Source organism: Desmodus rotundus, chromosome 6, assembly GCF_022682495.2.
Source record: "Desmodus rotundus isolate HL8 chromosome 6, HLdesRot8A.1, whole genome shotgun sequence".
Taxonomy (NCBI): Eukaryota; Metazoa; Chordata; class Mammalia; order Chiroptera; family Phyllostomidae; genus Desmodus; species Desmodus rotundus.
This window is the reverse complement of record NC_071392.1, coordinates 63,033,560-63,051,628: the sequence shown is the minus strand read 5'-3', so window position 1 is coordinate 63,051,628 and position 18,069 is coordinate 63,033,560. Positions and strand designations below refer to the sequence as shown.

Sequence of the window (18,069 nt, the reverse complement as noted above, 5' to 3'; positions counted from 1 at the left end):
TTTACCTTTAATATTTAAAATATTATCCCATTGTCATTTTGCACCCTGTGATGTTGAAAGGCTTGATAGTTGGTGTTTGTAGACCTTTATTTTTAAATCATTCAAACCTTGTAAACATTTTCCTTTGTCCTTGAACCTCATAATTTCTGTGTCTATTTTTGACATTTTGATATTTTTCAAAATCATGTTCTTTTTCTGCGTATTTCATTATCTTCATTTATCACTTTGAGGGTGGTTATTCTGAAGATTTGTAATTGTGCTTTTGTCTAAGCTGTTAATCATTTCATCTGATACAAAATGTTGTATTTGTTGTCTTTTTAAAGGTATCAATTGGATTCCAAGATAATTAATTATGAAGATTCTTGGAAGATGTGAAGCAAAATTTTGGACTCTATTTTAGATCTTTAAATCAATTTAGGATAATACCAACTTCTTCAGTGAATTAGGGAAAAAGATAGTCATGTTGGTGGATAAGATAAATAAGAGATAGAAGTGTTAAAAGAAAAGACAGAGACTCTTAGGTGCATGAACTGTCACATGTAGAGAAGAAAGGTTTCCTTCTGAAATAGGAGAAAACTAAGCATGTTTATAAGCAAGAGGAAAAAATTGGAAATGCAAGAGATTGAGTTATTTGTGTTGTAAGCTTACAGGAAATATAAAAGGTTGAGTGACTTATTTGTAATTGTTTCTGAAACTACCAGAAGTACCTCAAAGAAAAATATTTACCATAAGTTGTTCTTACTACCCTTCTCCTTTTAGGTCTTCTTCATAGCTGTTAAAAAACATTGCTGCCCTCTTAATGGCATAAAGTGAATGAAAGAAATGTTATGAAATTAAAATTTGAGTTTAGTAACAATAAATAACATACTGTAAAACTTGCAGAGACTGGACTAACCAAAAGAAACAAAACACGTATTTATTATCCTAGATCTTTGGAACATCTTTCACAGCACATAGAATAACATCTAAAGTTTAGACAATGCTCTAGAGTTACACTCTTGAATACAGTACCATTATCCAGATGTGGCTCTTTAAATTAATTTTAAATTAATTCAAATTCAATGAAATCTTTAAAATTTAATGCAATTAAAATTCAGTTACACTAGCCACATTTCAAGGCTCAGTAGCCATATTGTGATGAGTTGCTGCTATATAAACAGCAAAATATAAGACATTCCCACTATGGCAGAAATTTTTGTAGTTTAGCACTGGCCTAGAGATTTCTACAATGTAGGTTTCTTGCCTGCTTTTCAAATTTGAAACCTCAGTTGCCCTTGTTACTCCACTCCATTCCCATTGGCCTTCTTACTCTTTCTCAAATAGTCTGAGCTTGTTCCTACTTTAGGGTCTTTGTATATATTTATTTCCAAAGGCTACCCTTCCTCATGTTATTCATGCCTGCGTTCAAATATCAGTAAATCCTTCTCTGATGATTTTCTAAAATAACATTTCTTCCCATTAAACTATATTGATTTCCTTCTTTATTTTCTTTTCAGACTACTTTTTGCTACTAACTGTTTATTTTCTGTTTCCTCAAGAGTTTAAGCTCCATGAGAACAGAGATTTTTTTGTTGCTTGTTTTTACAGCTCCAGTATTTATAAGGTCTTAAAATAAATATTGCTCAATAAATATCTGTTAAATTAACATGTGAATAGTGTTCCAATTTTTTGGCATATGACCTTCGGAAGTATCTTAGTAGATGTCTCTGAACATTTGATTCTCTAAATTCTCAGAAATTTTGCACCCTGTGCCCATCAGCAAGAAAACATAAAATATTTTTATATATCTCCCAGAGTTTACTCTTGATTATTTCTGCACATCATGGGAGATTCACATTATTACAGTTATATAAATTCAGTATTTTCACATTCATTGTGTTTATATCATATTTTAAAATTTCACTATAAAGAATATAAGGAGAAAGAAGATAGCTAGTAAAGCTAAAGAGAAATGAAGGGGACTGGCAAGCATGGTATTTTAAAATGTAGCTTTGTAAATCTTCAGCTAAATTATAGAAGGAAAATATACCAATTTTAGAAAGAGTTGAGAAACAGAGTAGAATTCATCATCTGATGTTTTAAACTGCAATGCCTTTTTAAAAAGTGATTCCTGTGAGGATGTTGCTGCATGGGACGTCTGAGCTTTTCCTGCCAATGTTTTCCTCTAGGACTTTTATGGTGTTACAACTTATATTTAAGTCTTTTATCCACCTTGAATTTATTTTTGTGTATGGTGTAGGTTGGTGATTGAGTTTCAATTTTTTGCATGTAGCTATCCAGATCTCCCAATATCATTTGTTGAAGAGGCTATTTTTTGCTCCATTTTATGCTCCTGCCTCCTTTGTCAAATATTAATTGACCATAAAGACTTGGGTTTATTTCTGGGCTCTCTGTTCTGTTCCATAGGTCTATGTGCCTGTTTTTATGCCAGTACCAAGCTGTTTTAATTACAGTGGCCTTGTAATACAGTTTGATATCAGGTATTGTGATCCCTCCAAATCAAAACCACAATGAGGTACCATCTCACACCAGTCAGAGTGCCCAACATAAACAAATCAACAAATGTTGGAGAGGATGTGGAGAAAAGGGAACCCTAGGGCACTGTTGGTGGGAATGCAGACTGGTGAGGCTACTGGGAAAACAGTATGGAACTTCCTCAGAAAACTAAAAATGGAACTGCCCTTTGACCCAGCAATTCCACTGCTGGTTTTATACCCTAAGAACCCTGAAACACCAATCCAAAAGAACCTATGCACTCCAATGTTCATAGCAGCACAATTTACAATAGCCAAGTACTGGAAGCAACCTAAGTGCTCATCAGCAAATGAGTGGATCAAAAAACTGTGGTGCATTTACACAATGGAATTCCATGCAGCAGAGAGAAAGAAGGAGCTCCTACCCTTTGCAACAGCCTGGATGGAACTGGAGAGCATTATGCTAAGTGAAATAAGCCAGGCAGTGAGGGGAAAATACCATATGATCTCACTTTTAACTGGAACATAATGAACAAAAGAAAAAAAGTAAACAATATAACCAGAGACATTGAAATTAAGAACAATGTAACAATAGCTAGAGGGGAGTGGGGAGGGGATAGTGGGGAGAGGTGTTTATAGGAACTACTATACAGAACACAAGGACAAAATCAAGGGGGATGGTAGAGATGGGGGAGGGAGGTGGGACTGGCTAGGGTGGGGTGGAGGGAAGAGAAGAAAAGCAGACAACTGTAATTGAATAACAATAACAATTAAAAAAATAAAATAAAAAGTGATTCCTGTTTTGTTGCTCTAATGGGCTTGTAGGAAGACTAGACATGACTTTAAAAAATAAGGTCTTTATTTCCTCTGCTTATGTGTCATTTACTCACTGGGTTAGCTTTGTGAAGAGCTGAGAATGTCTGACAAATATTTTGATCTCTTCATAACTTGGGTCCCTATACTTGAGGTATATGTTATAAGAAACATGCCTAAAATCGCAGACCACCTCTCACAAGACAGTAAAGTATAAACCTTGAGGCTTTAAGGAATAACTAACCACCAAACTAGATACATCTGTTTTTGTATTGCTTTCTGGAGGAACATAGGAAAAAACAATTAAATAAAAGTACTTTGCAGAAAATAAATAAATAACTTAGGACTATAGATCCAAATTTCCAGGATTTATTCCTGCCTCTGTCATTCACTAGCTACATATTTTGAAATGCATTATTAAACTTCCTTTTCTCTTCATTTTTCATCTTTACAATGGAGATGAGTATAGTATCCACTTCATAGGGCTAATATGAAGATTAAATAAACTGATGTATGCAAAGTACATAGAACAGTGCCCAGCACATCCCCAGTAGTATATAAATGTTTGTTACTGTTATAGTTTAAGATATCTATGATTCTTTTTGGTGTTATTTTTTCCATTATTATTGGTCATTTTGGAAAGTTGAATATATTTTCATTTAGTTGTACTTGTATTTGACTACTTATATTTGTATGCCTGTAAGATGCAATCAAAATATTTTTTCCTTTCTAATGATTTCACTGGAATGACACTGGTTAAAAAAATTATACAGGTTTCAGGTGCATAATTCCACAACACACCATTTGTACTTTTTATTCTGTGTTCACCACCCTAAATCAAATCTCCTTCCCTTACCATTTATCACCCTTACACCCTCCTCCTAATCCCTCCCTTAGCAGTGCCACACTATTGTACCTGTCTATGAGTTTTTTCTCCTTTTTTCTTTTTTGCTCAATCCCTCCACTTCCCCAACTGAACCACCCAACAACTCCCTAACAGTTTTTAGCCTGCTCTCTATCTGTAAGTCTTTCTCTATTTTGCTTGTTAGTTCATTTTGTTCATTAAATTCCACATATGACTGAGATCCGATGGTATTTGTTTTTATCTGACTGGCTTATTTTACTTACCATAATACTCTCCAGGTACCTCCATGCTGTTGCAAAGGGTAAACATTTCTTCTTTTTGATGACTGAGCAGAATTCCATTGTGTAAATGTATCACATTTTTTATCCACTTATCTACTGATAGACACCTGGGCTGCTTCCAAATCTTAGTTATTGTAAATAAAGCTGCAATAATTATAGGATTGCATATATTCTTTTGAATTAGTTTCAGGGTCTTCAGATAAATTCCCAGAAGTAGAATCACTGGGACATAAAATAGTTCCATTTAAATTTTTGAGGTAAGTCCATACTGCTTTCTACAGTGGCTGCAGCAATTTGCATTCCCACCAACAGTGCATGAGAGTTCCTTTTCTCTACATCCTCATCAGCACTTATTGTTTGTTGATTCATTGATGGTAGTCATTCTGACAGGTGTAAGGTGACTTCTTTTGGTGGTTGTAATTTGCATTTCTCTGATGATTAGTGACATTTAACATGTTTTTATATGTCTTTTGGCTATCTCTTTGTCCTTTCTGGGAAGTGTCTGTTCAGGCCCTTTGATCATATTTTAATTGAATTATTATTTTGGTGTTGAGTTTTTAAGTTTTTAAATTAATTTTGGATATTAACCCCTTATCAAATGTTTTGGCAAATATGTTCTCCAATGTAGTAGTCTGTCTTTTCATTTTGTTGATGGTTTCCTTTGCTGTGCAAACACTTTTAGTTGATGTGGTACCATTTTTAAATTTTTTTCTTTAGTTTTTCTTGCCCGAGGAGGTATATGAGAAAAAATATTGCTATAAGATATATCCTAGATTTTACTGCCTATGTTTTCTTTTAGGAGTTATATTGTTTCAAGTCTAACTTGTAAGTCTTTAATTCATTTTGAGTTTTTCTTCTGTATGGTGTAAGAAGGTGGTCTAGTTTCACTTTTTGCATGTTTATGTCCAATTTTCTAAACACCATTTATTGAATAGACTTTCTTTACCCCATTGTTTGTTATTGTCTCCTTTGTCAAATATTAATTGGCCATAAAGTGTGGGTTTATTTATGGGCTCTCTAATCTGTTCCATTGATCTGTATGTCTGTTTTTATGCCAATATCATGCTGTTTTGTTCATTATGGTCTTTAGTATAGTTTCACATCAGGTAGCATAATTTCTCCAATTCTTTTCTTCTTCCATAACATTGGTATGACTATTCAAGCTCTTTAATGTGTTCTATACATTTTTGGAATACTTGTAGTCATTTTGCAAAATACACCATTAGTATCTTGATTGGTAATTGCATTGAATCTATAGAATGCTTTGGCCAGTATGGACATTTTAATGATGTCATTTCTTCCTATCCATGAACACAGTATATGCTTCCACTCACTTGTGTCTTCTTCAGTTTGTCTCTTCAGTGTCTTACAATTTTCTGAGTACAGGTAATTTATATTCTTGGTTAAATTTATTCCTAGGTATTTATTACATTTGAAACAATTGTGAATGGGATTGCTTTCTTAGTTTCCCCTTCAGAGAGTTCATCATTGGTGTTTAAAAATACAAATGACTTGTAGATATGTATTTTGTATCCTGATACTTTAATAAACCCAGTTCTAGCAAGCTTTTGGTAGAGTCTTTATGGTTCATTATATACAGTATCATATCACCTGCAAATAGTGACAGTTTTACTTCTTCCTTTCCAATTTGTATGCCTTTTATTTCTTCTTGTCTGATTGCTGTGGCTAGGGCTTCAACTACTCTGTTGAATAAGAAAGTCAAATCAGACAACCCAGTCTTGTTCCCGATCTTAAGGGGAACACTTGCAGTTTTTGCCCATTGAGTATGATATTGGCTGTGGGTTTGTCATATATGACCTTTATTACATTGAAGTGTGTTCTCTCTATTCCCACTATGCTGAGAGGGTTTTTTTTTTTAATCATAAATGGGTGCTGGATTTTATCAAATGCTTTATCTTCATTTGTTAATATGATCATGGGCTTTTATACACCATTTTGTTTATGTTGTGTAACATATTTATTGTTTTGTGGATATTATACCAACCTTGCACCCTGGAATAATTTCCACTTGATTGTAGTGCATGATTTTTTTGATTTATTGCTGATTTTGGTTTGCTAATATTTGTTGAAGATTTTAGCATCTATGTTCATCAGGGATACTGGCCTATAATTTTTTTTCTTTATAGTGTCTACCTGCTTTTGGGATTCAGATAATGCTGGCTTCACAAAATGGACTTAGGAGTCTTATCTGATCTTGAATTTTTTGGAATAGTCTGATAAGAATTAGTTTGTCTTTGAATGTTTGGTAAAATTTACATGTATATTCATTCAGTCCAGGACTTTGGTTTATTAGGAGTATTTTGATTACTACTTCAACTTCACTAGTTTCAGTCTGTCTATTAAGATACTCTGATTCTTCCTGATTCAGTTTTGGAAGATTGTGTATTGCTAGGAATTTATCCATCTTTTTCCAGGTTGTCCATTTTGTTGGAATGTTGTTGTTCATAATATTTTCTTACAATCTTTGTATTTTGTTGGTATCATTTGTTATTTCTCTTTCATTTTTTATTTTATTTGGGTCCTCTTTTTTCTTTTTAAAATTAATTTTTATTGAATTTATTGTGATTACATTATATAAAAATTATGTAGGTTTAAAGTGTACATTTCTATAATACATCATCTGTATATTGTGTGTTCACCACTCCAAGTAGTGTCTCTTTCCATCACTATTTATCCCTCATTTACACTCTCCTGATCCTCCCACTCCCTTTTTTTCTTCTGATTATGACCATACTGTTGTTTGTCTATGAGTGTTGTTTTTTTCTGCTCAGTCCCTTTACCAATTGGCCATCAGTAGATGTGTGGATAAAGAAAAATCACTGGTATATTTACACAATAGAATATTACTCAGCCATAAAAAAGAAGAAAATCTTGCCTTTTGCAACAACATGTATGGACCTGGACACTATTATGCTAAGTTAAATAAACCAGTCAGAGAAAGACAAATACCATATGGTTTCACAAATATGTGGAATCTAATGAACAAAATAAACTATCTCCTTTTTTTCTTGAAGAGTCTGGTTAAAAGTTTATCAATCTTGATTATCTTTTCAAGGAACTAGCTCTTGGTTTTTCAAATATGGCCATACCACCTTGAATGTACTTGATCTAATCTGATACCAGAAGTTAAGCAGAGTCAGGTCTGATTAGTACTTAGATTTCAACTGAAACATTTTAAAAGAAAAGACCTCTTCCTACAATTTAAAGAAATGGGCTGTGGCTTGATTTACGTCATGAAAAACACTGTATTTATGGTGATAGTGATTTCCAAGGGACTAGCCCAGGATCATTTGCCCAGCTATTACCTGCCAGTAGGTAGATATAAATTCAAGAAAGCAACACAAATCAATGTGTTTCAAGATTACATCATTTTAAGTTCTAAAATATTCTAGGTTTTTATATACATATAACTTTGAACATTTAAAAATTTTAATAGTTACTAAAATTTTTATCTTTAAATTCAGGATGAAGCACAACTTTTATCATTATACACATTATTCTAAATGTATTGTATTTTGCTAGATGGAAGATGCTATTGAGGATATAAGCAGTATGGAATCAAGTTTTAAAGAGGAAGGGAGAGACTCTCCTCTGCTAATGCAAAGAAGAGTAAGTATTTCTAGACCTGAGAAGGTCAATGTAATTTAAATAAATAAAAGCTTCTGATTACCAAAAAATGTCTTAGTACATAGTAAAATCATTTTCCTAAGATCTTTTAAATTCAATTTATTGGGAAAAATAAAATGCTTTCACTCTTTTGTTGATTAGATTTGTCAAAGGATAATTTAAATATCAGGAAAGAAGAATGAACATTATTTAAACTGCACCCTGAAATGCTACAGCCATTTCTGCACAATACAATAGTTAATGAAATATTTTTCAAATAGATAATCATGTGTAAAATTACCCAAATTAATATATGTAAATATGATTTAATTAAATGTGTACATTTTAGAATTTAAATAACTCACTCAACTATTACATTTTCCATATAATAATGAAAAGGAATATAAACTTGTATTTATATGTTTCCAAAATAAAATAACAAATAAAAAAGCTTCAGATTGTAAGAATAAATTTAACTTGCTTAATAAATGGTGTTTTCTTCTGAATTTTTGAAACAGACAAGATAATGGATGAATATTAGAAAATATTTCTTGGTGCAGAAAAAAGATATAATGTTACTGAGGAAGACAGGTAATAAGGCTTTAACTATCCTATCTATCTACCTGTCTATCATCTATCTATCTTTCTAATCTCTATAAACACTCATTTAATTATATATCTAATCTTCTATAGCATTAGAAGAAATAGAAATGAGTGATTTAATCTTCAGAGTTTCTGTTTGAAGCTCCTCACATAATCAGACACCATCATAAGCTCATGACTGAGTTTTGCTTAATTTACCATGACTAATAGCTATTGGGCTCAGATGCTCTACACCTTGTAGAATAAAGAAAAAAAAAATTGTTACCACAAAAAATATAACTTTACTCTGAGAGAATAACTAGAAGTTAAAGATAAACTGAAGACAGAATGTTTCTTTAAGGCAATGGATAGATGTCTATGTTGAAATCGGCACTTATTCCTGGAATAACAGGCAATGAAGGGATAGTACCTTATCTTACTTTATTGCTATTGCCTTCACATTGCCCATTTATTAACCACTAAAATTGTTATCTGTAAAGAGTGTGTAAGTACTTCTCACACATTTTTAAAATTTGGTTTATTTATGGTTTTAGATTTTTCAGAAAATATGAAACATTTTAACTGAAGTGTGACTTTAAACATTTTTACTTAAAGAAAGTGAATACTGACATTATTGCATAGTGTGGATACTGTTCATCAGTAAATCAATGAACTGGGGTATGTTAATGATAGATGTCTTAAATTTAAGTTTTTAAAAAATTGGAGAAAGAGTCCATTTTTTCTTTATTAATTCCTAAATAGACTATTTAAAGAGAAGTATTTCTTTTCTTTTTTTTCTGATATGTAGGACCTCTATTTTATAAAAAGTCACTAATACTAATTTTATCTGACAAAGATGAAATGAGGTTTAAAGCCTAGCTTTCTGGGTCTAATTTCACAGAATGAGGATGCTATTTTCTTAACCAGTATTTAACTCTGGGTTAGAGGAAATTATATTTATTTCCTGCTAATTTATTTTCCTCATGTGCAGTACTTACTTCATTGAAACTATATATTGAAAACTTTTCTTTGCCAATTACCTTGCTTTCCAGTCACTGCACAGAATAACTTAGTATAATTTGTTATCAATGATTATTGGGGATTTGCTTTTGATATTCAGAATATATTTTTTAACTCCCACTTGAGCATATTTTTATTAATATTTTTATAAAGAGAGGAAGGGAAAAAGAGAGAGCAAGGGTGGGGACTTCAATATGCGAGAAAAACATCCCTCAGTTGCCTCTCATACGAACCCTGAGTGGAGATTGAACCCTATACCTAGGTAAGTGCTCTGACTGGGAATCAAACCCAAAACCTTTTGGTGTATGGGATGACACTCCAACAAACTGAGCCACCTGGCCAGGGCCATATTTTTTAAAAGTTAGATACTACTGGCTTATCTCTATTTATATAAAGAAATATCTACTGTTAACCAGTCAGTAATCATTGATAACTATAGATTTGAACATCAAACCAAGCAGTTCAATTAACCAAATATTTATTTAATACTTATTATGCATAAAGCATAATACTTGCACCATAGAAAAAAGTTGAGTGAGATACAATGGACATGTCAAGGGACCACGTGATACTGGGGTGGTGCAGTGAGGCAACCTGAGAGGCAGGGAGGGAAAGAATATGAATCTTGGTGTTAAACCCAAGTTCTAATTTAGACATTGTATAATACACATAACCTCTCTTTGCTTCTTTCTTCTGTATTATGAGAATAATTAAAACAATTATCTCCAAATCTGTTTTATATCAAATCTTAGTAGATTACATGTGTATATTTTAAATGCTAGTCAGATAGTTGCTCTTCAGCTTAAGTGAAGAAGAAACCATTATGAAAATGAGATTTTTTTTGGAAATGCTTTATGAAAAAATGATGTTTGAAATATAGTTATAAAGGTGGTTAAGATATTAAGGGTAGATATAAAGATAGATAAGACCAGAGATAGGAAACCATGAAGGATTATTTTAGTTCATTTGGAAAAATATAAAACCTGCTAGGTTCAGAGGAATGCTTTGATTTAGCATATTAGCCAGGGAACTGTTGATTGGAGATGGCAGAACCTGGTTCTACAGGGCTTAAGCATGAAAGGAATTACCTAAAATACAAGGTCTGTCCAGAAAAAGTCCAGTCATTGTTAATATAACGAAAATGGTTTGTATGAAATCAGTGTAAACTGGCAGCCAAGAGAGGACTGGAATGTGCATGTGTGAACAATGATGCCTTCACTGTGCTAGTCAGTGGAGGTGGTGATGCCTGCGGAGTGAGCATGTGTACTGTGTGGCCATCTCATTTAAAATGACTGAGCAAGGAGAGCAATGAATCTGCATCAAATTTTGCATTAGAATGAACATTTCGCCACAGAAGCTATTCAGATGATTCAGAAGGCCACAGCTATGGGCAACTGGTGATTGGCAGCTTCATCATGACAATGCACCTGCTCATGCATCACATCTCATGCAGGGGTTTTGGTGAAACATCAAATCACCCAGGTGACTCAGCCTCCCTTCAGCCCAGATTTGGCACCCTGTGACATCTGGGTTTTTCCAAAACTAAAATCACCTTTGAAAGGGATGAGATTTCAGACCACTGATGATATTTGGAAAAATACAATGGGGCAGCTGATGGTGATTGGGAGAACTGGGTGAGGCCCCAAGGTGCCTACTTTGGTAGGGACTGAGGCATATTGTCCTATGTACAATGTTTTTTGTATCTTATTATCTTCTTCAATAAATGTCTCTAATTTTCATATTACATGGCTGGATACCTTCTGGACAGACTGTGTATATGAAAGCAAGAAGGAGATGAGACCACACAATCAGACTCAGATAAGTTTTTCCTTAAGGCTGCAGCTATGTGTTACTGGTGTTTGGCAGCTTCATCATGACAACACGCCCACTCATGCATCACATCTCATGCAGAGTTTTTTGGTGAAACATCAAATCATCCAGGTGACTCAGCCCCACTAGAATCCAGATTTGGTGCCCTGCGACTTCTGGCTTTTCCCAACTAAAGTTACCTTTGAAGGGGGTCTTAGGTACAATGTTTCTTGTATCTTCTGTCTTCTTCAATAAATATCTATATTTTTTCATATTACATGGCTAGATACTTTCTGGACAGACCTTGTATGTATGTGGGCATCCTTCCATAACTTTGCCTTTGTTTTTTTCTATGCTGTCTTTATTCTCAGGCATTGAGTAGACACTATCATAGCCTATCCTTAGCTATGCACACAGTTTATCCTTCTAACAATTTTTTCTTTTTTAACATTTATTTTGTGTGTTATTTTTTAAATTTTCATTCAAGTACAGTTGTCTCCATTTTTATGCCACCTTCACCCCCTGCTCCACCCATCCCCACCACTTACCGATGACCCTATCCCCTTTGACTTTGTCCATATGTCCTTTGTACATGTTCCTTAATGGACCTTCCCCTATTTTCTCCCATTATCTCTCTTCCCCATCCCATCTGGTTGCTGTCAGTGTGTTCTTAATTTCAGTGTCTCTGGTTATATTTTGCTTGCTTGCTCATTTTGTTGATTAGGTTCCACTTATAGGTGAGATCATATGGTATTTGTCTTTCACTGCCTAGCTTATTTCACTCAGCATAATGCTCTCCAGTTCCATCCATGCTGTCATGAAGGGTAGGAGCTCTTTCTCTCTTTCTGCTGCGTAGTATTCCATTGTGTAAATGTACCATAGATTTTTGCCTACTAGTAAATGAGTAGATAAAAAGACTATGGTACATTTTTTTTTCTTCAGACATCCACTCCTTCATAAAGAAGATATAGTTTTTGATTAACAACGTAAGCTAATTCTGGTGGCTCCATTTCCCTTGCTAGATGTTATTTTAAGAATTGGCTTGTACTGCAATTCTGGCATTTTGAGCAGTCTACTGGGCCTTCTGGGAAGTTCTCTTCAGTCCTCAAACAAGACTCAAGAGAGTGAAGGACGCTTTGCCTCTTTATGATGTTGTAGGATAATGGAACTTAGCTATTTATTGCCCAGAAGGTAAATTGAGGAAAAACATAAACAAATTCTGAAGAAATGTGAAAAAAATGTAAAGAAATCCTGCTTTTGTGTCCCTGAAGATTTTGTTTACCTATGGATTTTATATTATGTTAGGTTTTTTCCTTTATTTTATGAGCTAATTGTGTCACTATTTTCTGATTTATCACAACTAATGGATACATTCAGCTACTATTGGCAACCAAAGAGAAGGAGAACTCCCCTCCCCCTCACCCCCATAGTTCTAGTTAAATACCTGGGATAATTCCTATTGGAGCAACTTTTATTAATTATCTATACCTAATCCAACTTCTCTGGCCTTGGGCCAACCCTAGGGCTGTGGACTGAGCAGCCCCACATACCAAATTACCTGGACTGAGTGAGAACCAGGAGTATAGGGGTTGTTACAAAGTAAATATGAATTAATTCTAATGTCATATGGACAACAGCTGTCCATTATGGTAAGATTCATAAATGAGATTTACTAATAATAATTATGACTAATTTTCACCTACTTTTGAGAGTTTTCTAAATATATGTTCTCTAGTTCTCACAGAAATATGTGAAGTCTCTAGGGCTGTCTATTGCGTGCGTTCTTAGACACTTTATGGCTCCTTTGCTGTGTGCCCTAAGCATAAAACCTAAAATGTCACTTAGCTAAGATTTATCCCAGACCACTGCACATAGGCTTAACTAAGTGTCTTGTTGTAACTTCTGTTGGTAGGAGACTTAACAGCTGTTGACTTGTAGCTTGGATCACCTGTGGTTGTTCTTCCTATTAATCTAGGTTGAATAAAATAGTTCAAAATTTTCACAGATCAATTCAGCCCAGGCATTTCTGCCTCAGAAATGAATTGAATATATTAGTGACTAGACTCAGAGTAATTAAGGGAAAGTTACCTCTCAATTTGTACTTAATTAACAGAGTTAGCCACCTGCCAATTAGTTCTTACTGCAACAACTAGTAAGCAGGATTGAAAAGAGTCAAAGAGAAAGAAACATTTAAGCAACTTAGTCATGCTTTTATCAGCATCTTGCTTAACCATTCAGTCTTTCAGTCTCCTTAGCATGAATCGTATTTTTCTTTTTCCCTATTTAGTCATCCCTCATATGATGGTACCCTAGATCTCATTATAACCAATTTCTCTATCCTGTAACAATTTTATTTTACATTTTTTGATCATTACATTCTATTTTTTCTAGTCTTCTAAATCCACCAATTGTACAGGCTGTGGATACTTCATATCAATGGAATCTATCACTGTTTTCAATAGCTATCACTTCCACTCACAGAATTTTGAAACTTCCTTCCTTAACCTGTCTAGAGTCTTTGGGCAAGCACTATAACCAGTTCTCTTACAGACACTCTTAATATGTTTTCTGTTTTCTTCATTTATTCTCCTGACAAAACCCCAACCCAAGTTAAACTTATTACTTATCTTATTCCACATCTTCACTTAAGAAGTGAATGGATAAAATTTTGCCACATTGCTCATATTACTCACCACAAATACATCACCAAAATTTCACTGGGGTTTTCACCTCAAATGCATCACCAAAATTTCACAGATAATACTATCGCCATTCCCTGGATAAAAATTCCCATTAATTAAGATAACTTTTAAATACCTTCTCTTCTCTCCTCAAATCTCCATAATCCCTCATCCATTCTCCATTTTCAGCTAATTTCTCTTTCACCACATACTTCAGAGAAAAAATATATGCAATCAGATTAGAACTGAGTCATTAGCTTTTCATTACCAATTCTATCAAGTCACTTGTATATGTTTTCATTTTTTCTGGCACATCTCCTCTATAATAATAGAATAATTATCCCAGCTCATAATCTAAACCCAACTCAACTCTTTGTGTCCTAGATCCCACTCATTCTTACCTTCTCAAGCAGTTTCCTTCTTTAAATAGCAGCTCCTCCTGTATTACTAGTCTGTTCAAATTTATTGGATTATAAATAGCAGCATTATACTAGTCTTTAATAAGACTCCCCCAAAATAAAACCAAATCAAACATATCCCTTTGGATACATTTTCTCTCTGGTCACTGCATAATTTCATGACCCCCCCTCCCCTAAAAAAACCTCATTGCTTCCTTTTTCACCCTGCCTCCATTTCCTCATTGCCCACTCTCTACTCTCCTATGGAGCTGTTGTCCTCATAATTCTAGAAGGGCTCTTAAAACCAAGGAATAAAGAAGCCAATAGTAAATTCTTCATTCTCACTTGAATTGGCTTCCCAGTGGCATTTGTCATATTTGACCACTCTCTCCTTCTGCAAATACTATCTGTGATTCTGTGGCTTAACATCATCTGGGTTTACACAATCTTGTGAGTTCTTTCTCCTATAAGATATGTGTAATTGCTAAAGTGCCTCCAGGCTCAGACTTTAGACTTTTTCTCATGTATCTGCACATCCTATAGGTGATCCCAACCTGTTCCATAGTAGATTTTCCCCCTATATGCTAGACTCGTATATCCTACTGCTTACTTGACATCTTTTGTGCTTCTAACATCATCTCATATTTAATATGACTGAAAAGCTTTGTCTCCCCCCAATCTGTTTTTTGCTAATTTTGAATGCCCCCAAAAGCCATTTGTTTTCTTCTCTCTCTTACTTCCACACCTGAACATATATTCAATATGCCCTTCAGTATGCTCTATCATGTCTAACTTGAACTTCAGAAACAAACTCCAACCTAACTTTCCTGCTACTTCTCAATACCGTATAGCTGCTCTTCACACAGTAATCAGAATGACCTTCACAAAGCAAAAATTAGATCCTGTTTCTCTTGGCTTAACATTCTATTAACTTCCTGAAATGCTTGAATATAATCCAGATACTTTATCATAGTCAGCACTTCCCTTTAACTTTTGGCTCTAGCCTTGATAGTCTTTTTCCTGCTCCTTGAACATGATAGCATATTATCATTTTAGGATTACTTAACTTCCTTTTTTGTCTTGGAATACTTTTGTTCTAGATCTTTGCATGGAAGCTTCTTTATGCTTCACATATTTAGCTAATATCACCTTGTCAGAGAGTCTATCCACAATCACCCTTACTAGAAAACATTAGCGCATCACTCCTTAAATCAGTATCTCATTTTAATTTCCTCTGACATTTATGATTTGATTACCAAAATATTATCATCCTTATTATTTCATTTACATAAGTGTTGTGTTCTCCCATCCCTAGAATATAAACTCTTTGAAAATAGCGATTTTTGTCTGGCTTGTTCACTGATGTATCTGGAGCCTAGAACAGTAACCTGTTCATTATTTTATTTTGAGCATACAGCCAAGTGCCTAGTCCATCATAGATGCTAAGCAAATATATATTAAATACATACTATAAAATTCACACAGATTATTGAAAAAGTTTTCTCATTATATGTTACTTTTGATAATTATTTTAATGGAAAAAAGCAGTAGCAACAAGGATAACAACAATAATAATAGCTATTATGCCTTAGGAACTTGTTATGTGACAAGGATTGTGCAAAATATTTTTTTGTGTGAAAAACTGCATTTTATCCCTAGGACAAACCTATGTATGAGATAAAGACTATAATCACCTAGTATAATTTATATATAAGGAAAGAAACTTAGAAATGTTTAGTAACTCACTCAAGTTCATACAGTTAGCGAATGGAAGGGAAGGGGTTTGAATCCAGTCCTGTATGTTACCTAAAGTATAGAATCTTAGTATTTGTAGGGACATTAGACTGATCCAATTCTCTGACACACTCTAGCTCAATGATTGTTTAACCTTTGAGTTTAGATATGTTTCCCTATAATTGGTATAGTTTCACCCCTTCCTTTCAGTGACATGGTAGTGCATAGTAAGTCATTTCTTTTATCATATATAGGTATTTTTCAACCAGGTGTCTGTAAATGCTGGTGGCATTTGGCAATCTCAGTAAACTATTATAGTTCAAGATCATTGGAGAGATGAGGACTGAGTAAATATTAACAACCCATGTGCTTGGTTGGAACTTGAAAGGACTGCATACCATCAACAAGCAAGCTTTTCTCAATCACAATCTAGACCAGATTAGTCTTAAAGTCCAAGGAAGAACCAAAGTTCACCGTAGTGCAAAAATTTCTGTGCAGCTCTCCCGATTACTATTTGCAAGTTTAAGGAAAAGAAAATGATGAAGGAGAAAGAGAAAACCGTTGCTATTGTGAAGGTTATAGACACTTCAAAGTTAAAACTGGTGAGCAAGTGCATTTTGCCATTCTTTCAATGTTTGGAGATGAAACCACCTTAGATACTGACATAAAACTTTACAAATTAATAATTAATGAAATATGGACTGTAGAAATTGAGATTTAAAATATATCATATATAATCTGCTGTTTTAAGAGTCATTTACTGACAAGGTAGTTTTTAGTGCTCTGGATGCAGTGAGCCTTTTTTAAAAACAGTCTTATTTAGTAAAAAAAATGTTAAAAATAAAGTAATGTTTTATTGTAACTATTTTATCAAAAAGTGAGAGTTCCACTAATTATTTATTGCAGTGTTTACATTAAATTAATAACATTTTATTAGTTTAATACTAAATAGATTATGTGCATCTAAAGTATATTGTGCAAAAGTTTTTATAAGTCAACATTCTCTGTTTTGTATTTTATCTTTGTCTATTTGGGTTATAAGCCAGTCAAGAACAAGGAGTGTCCAATTCCTGCTCCATGCATTACTTTTATTCACTCAGAATAGAACAAAAAAATAATAATTCAGTGGGACCTCTCTATTCTATGTTTATCATTCAAACCTCATAGCTTTACTTTAGCAACCCAAGTAAAGTTAGAGGGAGATCAGTTGTGTGTGTCTTAAAACTGGAAAAATCTAGTTTACTACATTTAAATGAATAAATACACAAAAGGACAGAAAATAATAGTTAAATATCAGTTTTTCAAGTATTCATACATGTGTGGTATAAGCTCCTCTTCAGTGCTCCCTCTTTATGACTTAAGTTCATTTACTTTTTTTGTTTACAATTATTTTATCTAATAGTTTCATGCTCATTTTGACCATTTTAGGTTCACAATGAATGTCTTCACAGAAAACCAAAGTAGAGGATCCAAACAACTCAAAATTTTTTCTCTCAGTTTCTCATAAAACTTGCACTAAATATATACTATAGGTATATAGATATGGCATATATACATACGTACATAAGAGTTCAGGGTTTTTATTTTCTTTTTGCTATTTATGTTGAAAAATTATCTGAACATGTAATATGTAATGTATACCTATTAGATTTTTTCATTATATGTATTTATAATGTGATTATCTGGGGGATAGCTTTATCACACACATTCACAAATACAGAATACATATAATACATATGTATACATATATGCACACATATATCTCAATACAATTCTCAGGATTTC

The 18,069-nt window shown here is 33.6% G+C and overlaps 1 protein-coding gene across 4 annotated transcripts in view; it reads left to right on the top strand.

Annotated features, from left to right (window-relative positions):
* The window catches only part of TFEC (transcription factor EC), a 132,664-nt gene that overhangs the window by 79,709 nt on the left and 34,886 nt on the right, over positions 1–18,069 (top strand). For 2 of the 4 annotated variants that reach the window (XM_024555439.4, XM_045191550.3), the window contains one exon: positions 7,977–8,063. The exons of 1 other annotated variant lie outside the window; for it this stretch is intronic. In XM_024555439.4, the coding sequence (XP_024411207.3) occupies positions 7,977–8,063 (87 nt within the window). Of the gene's footprint in view, positions 1–7,976; positions 8,064–16,816; positions 16,887–18,069 lie in introns of those variants that run through there. One more of the 4 variants, XM_024555440.4, reaches the window with a different exon arrangement.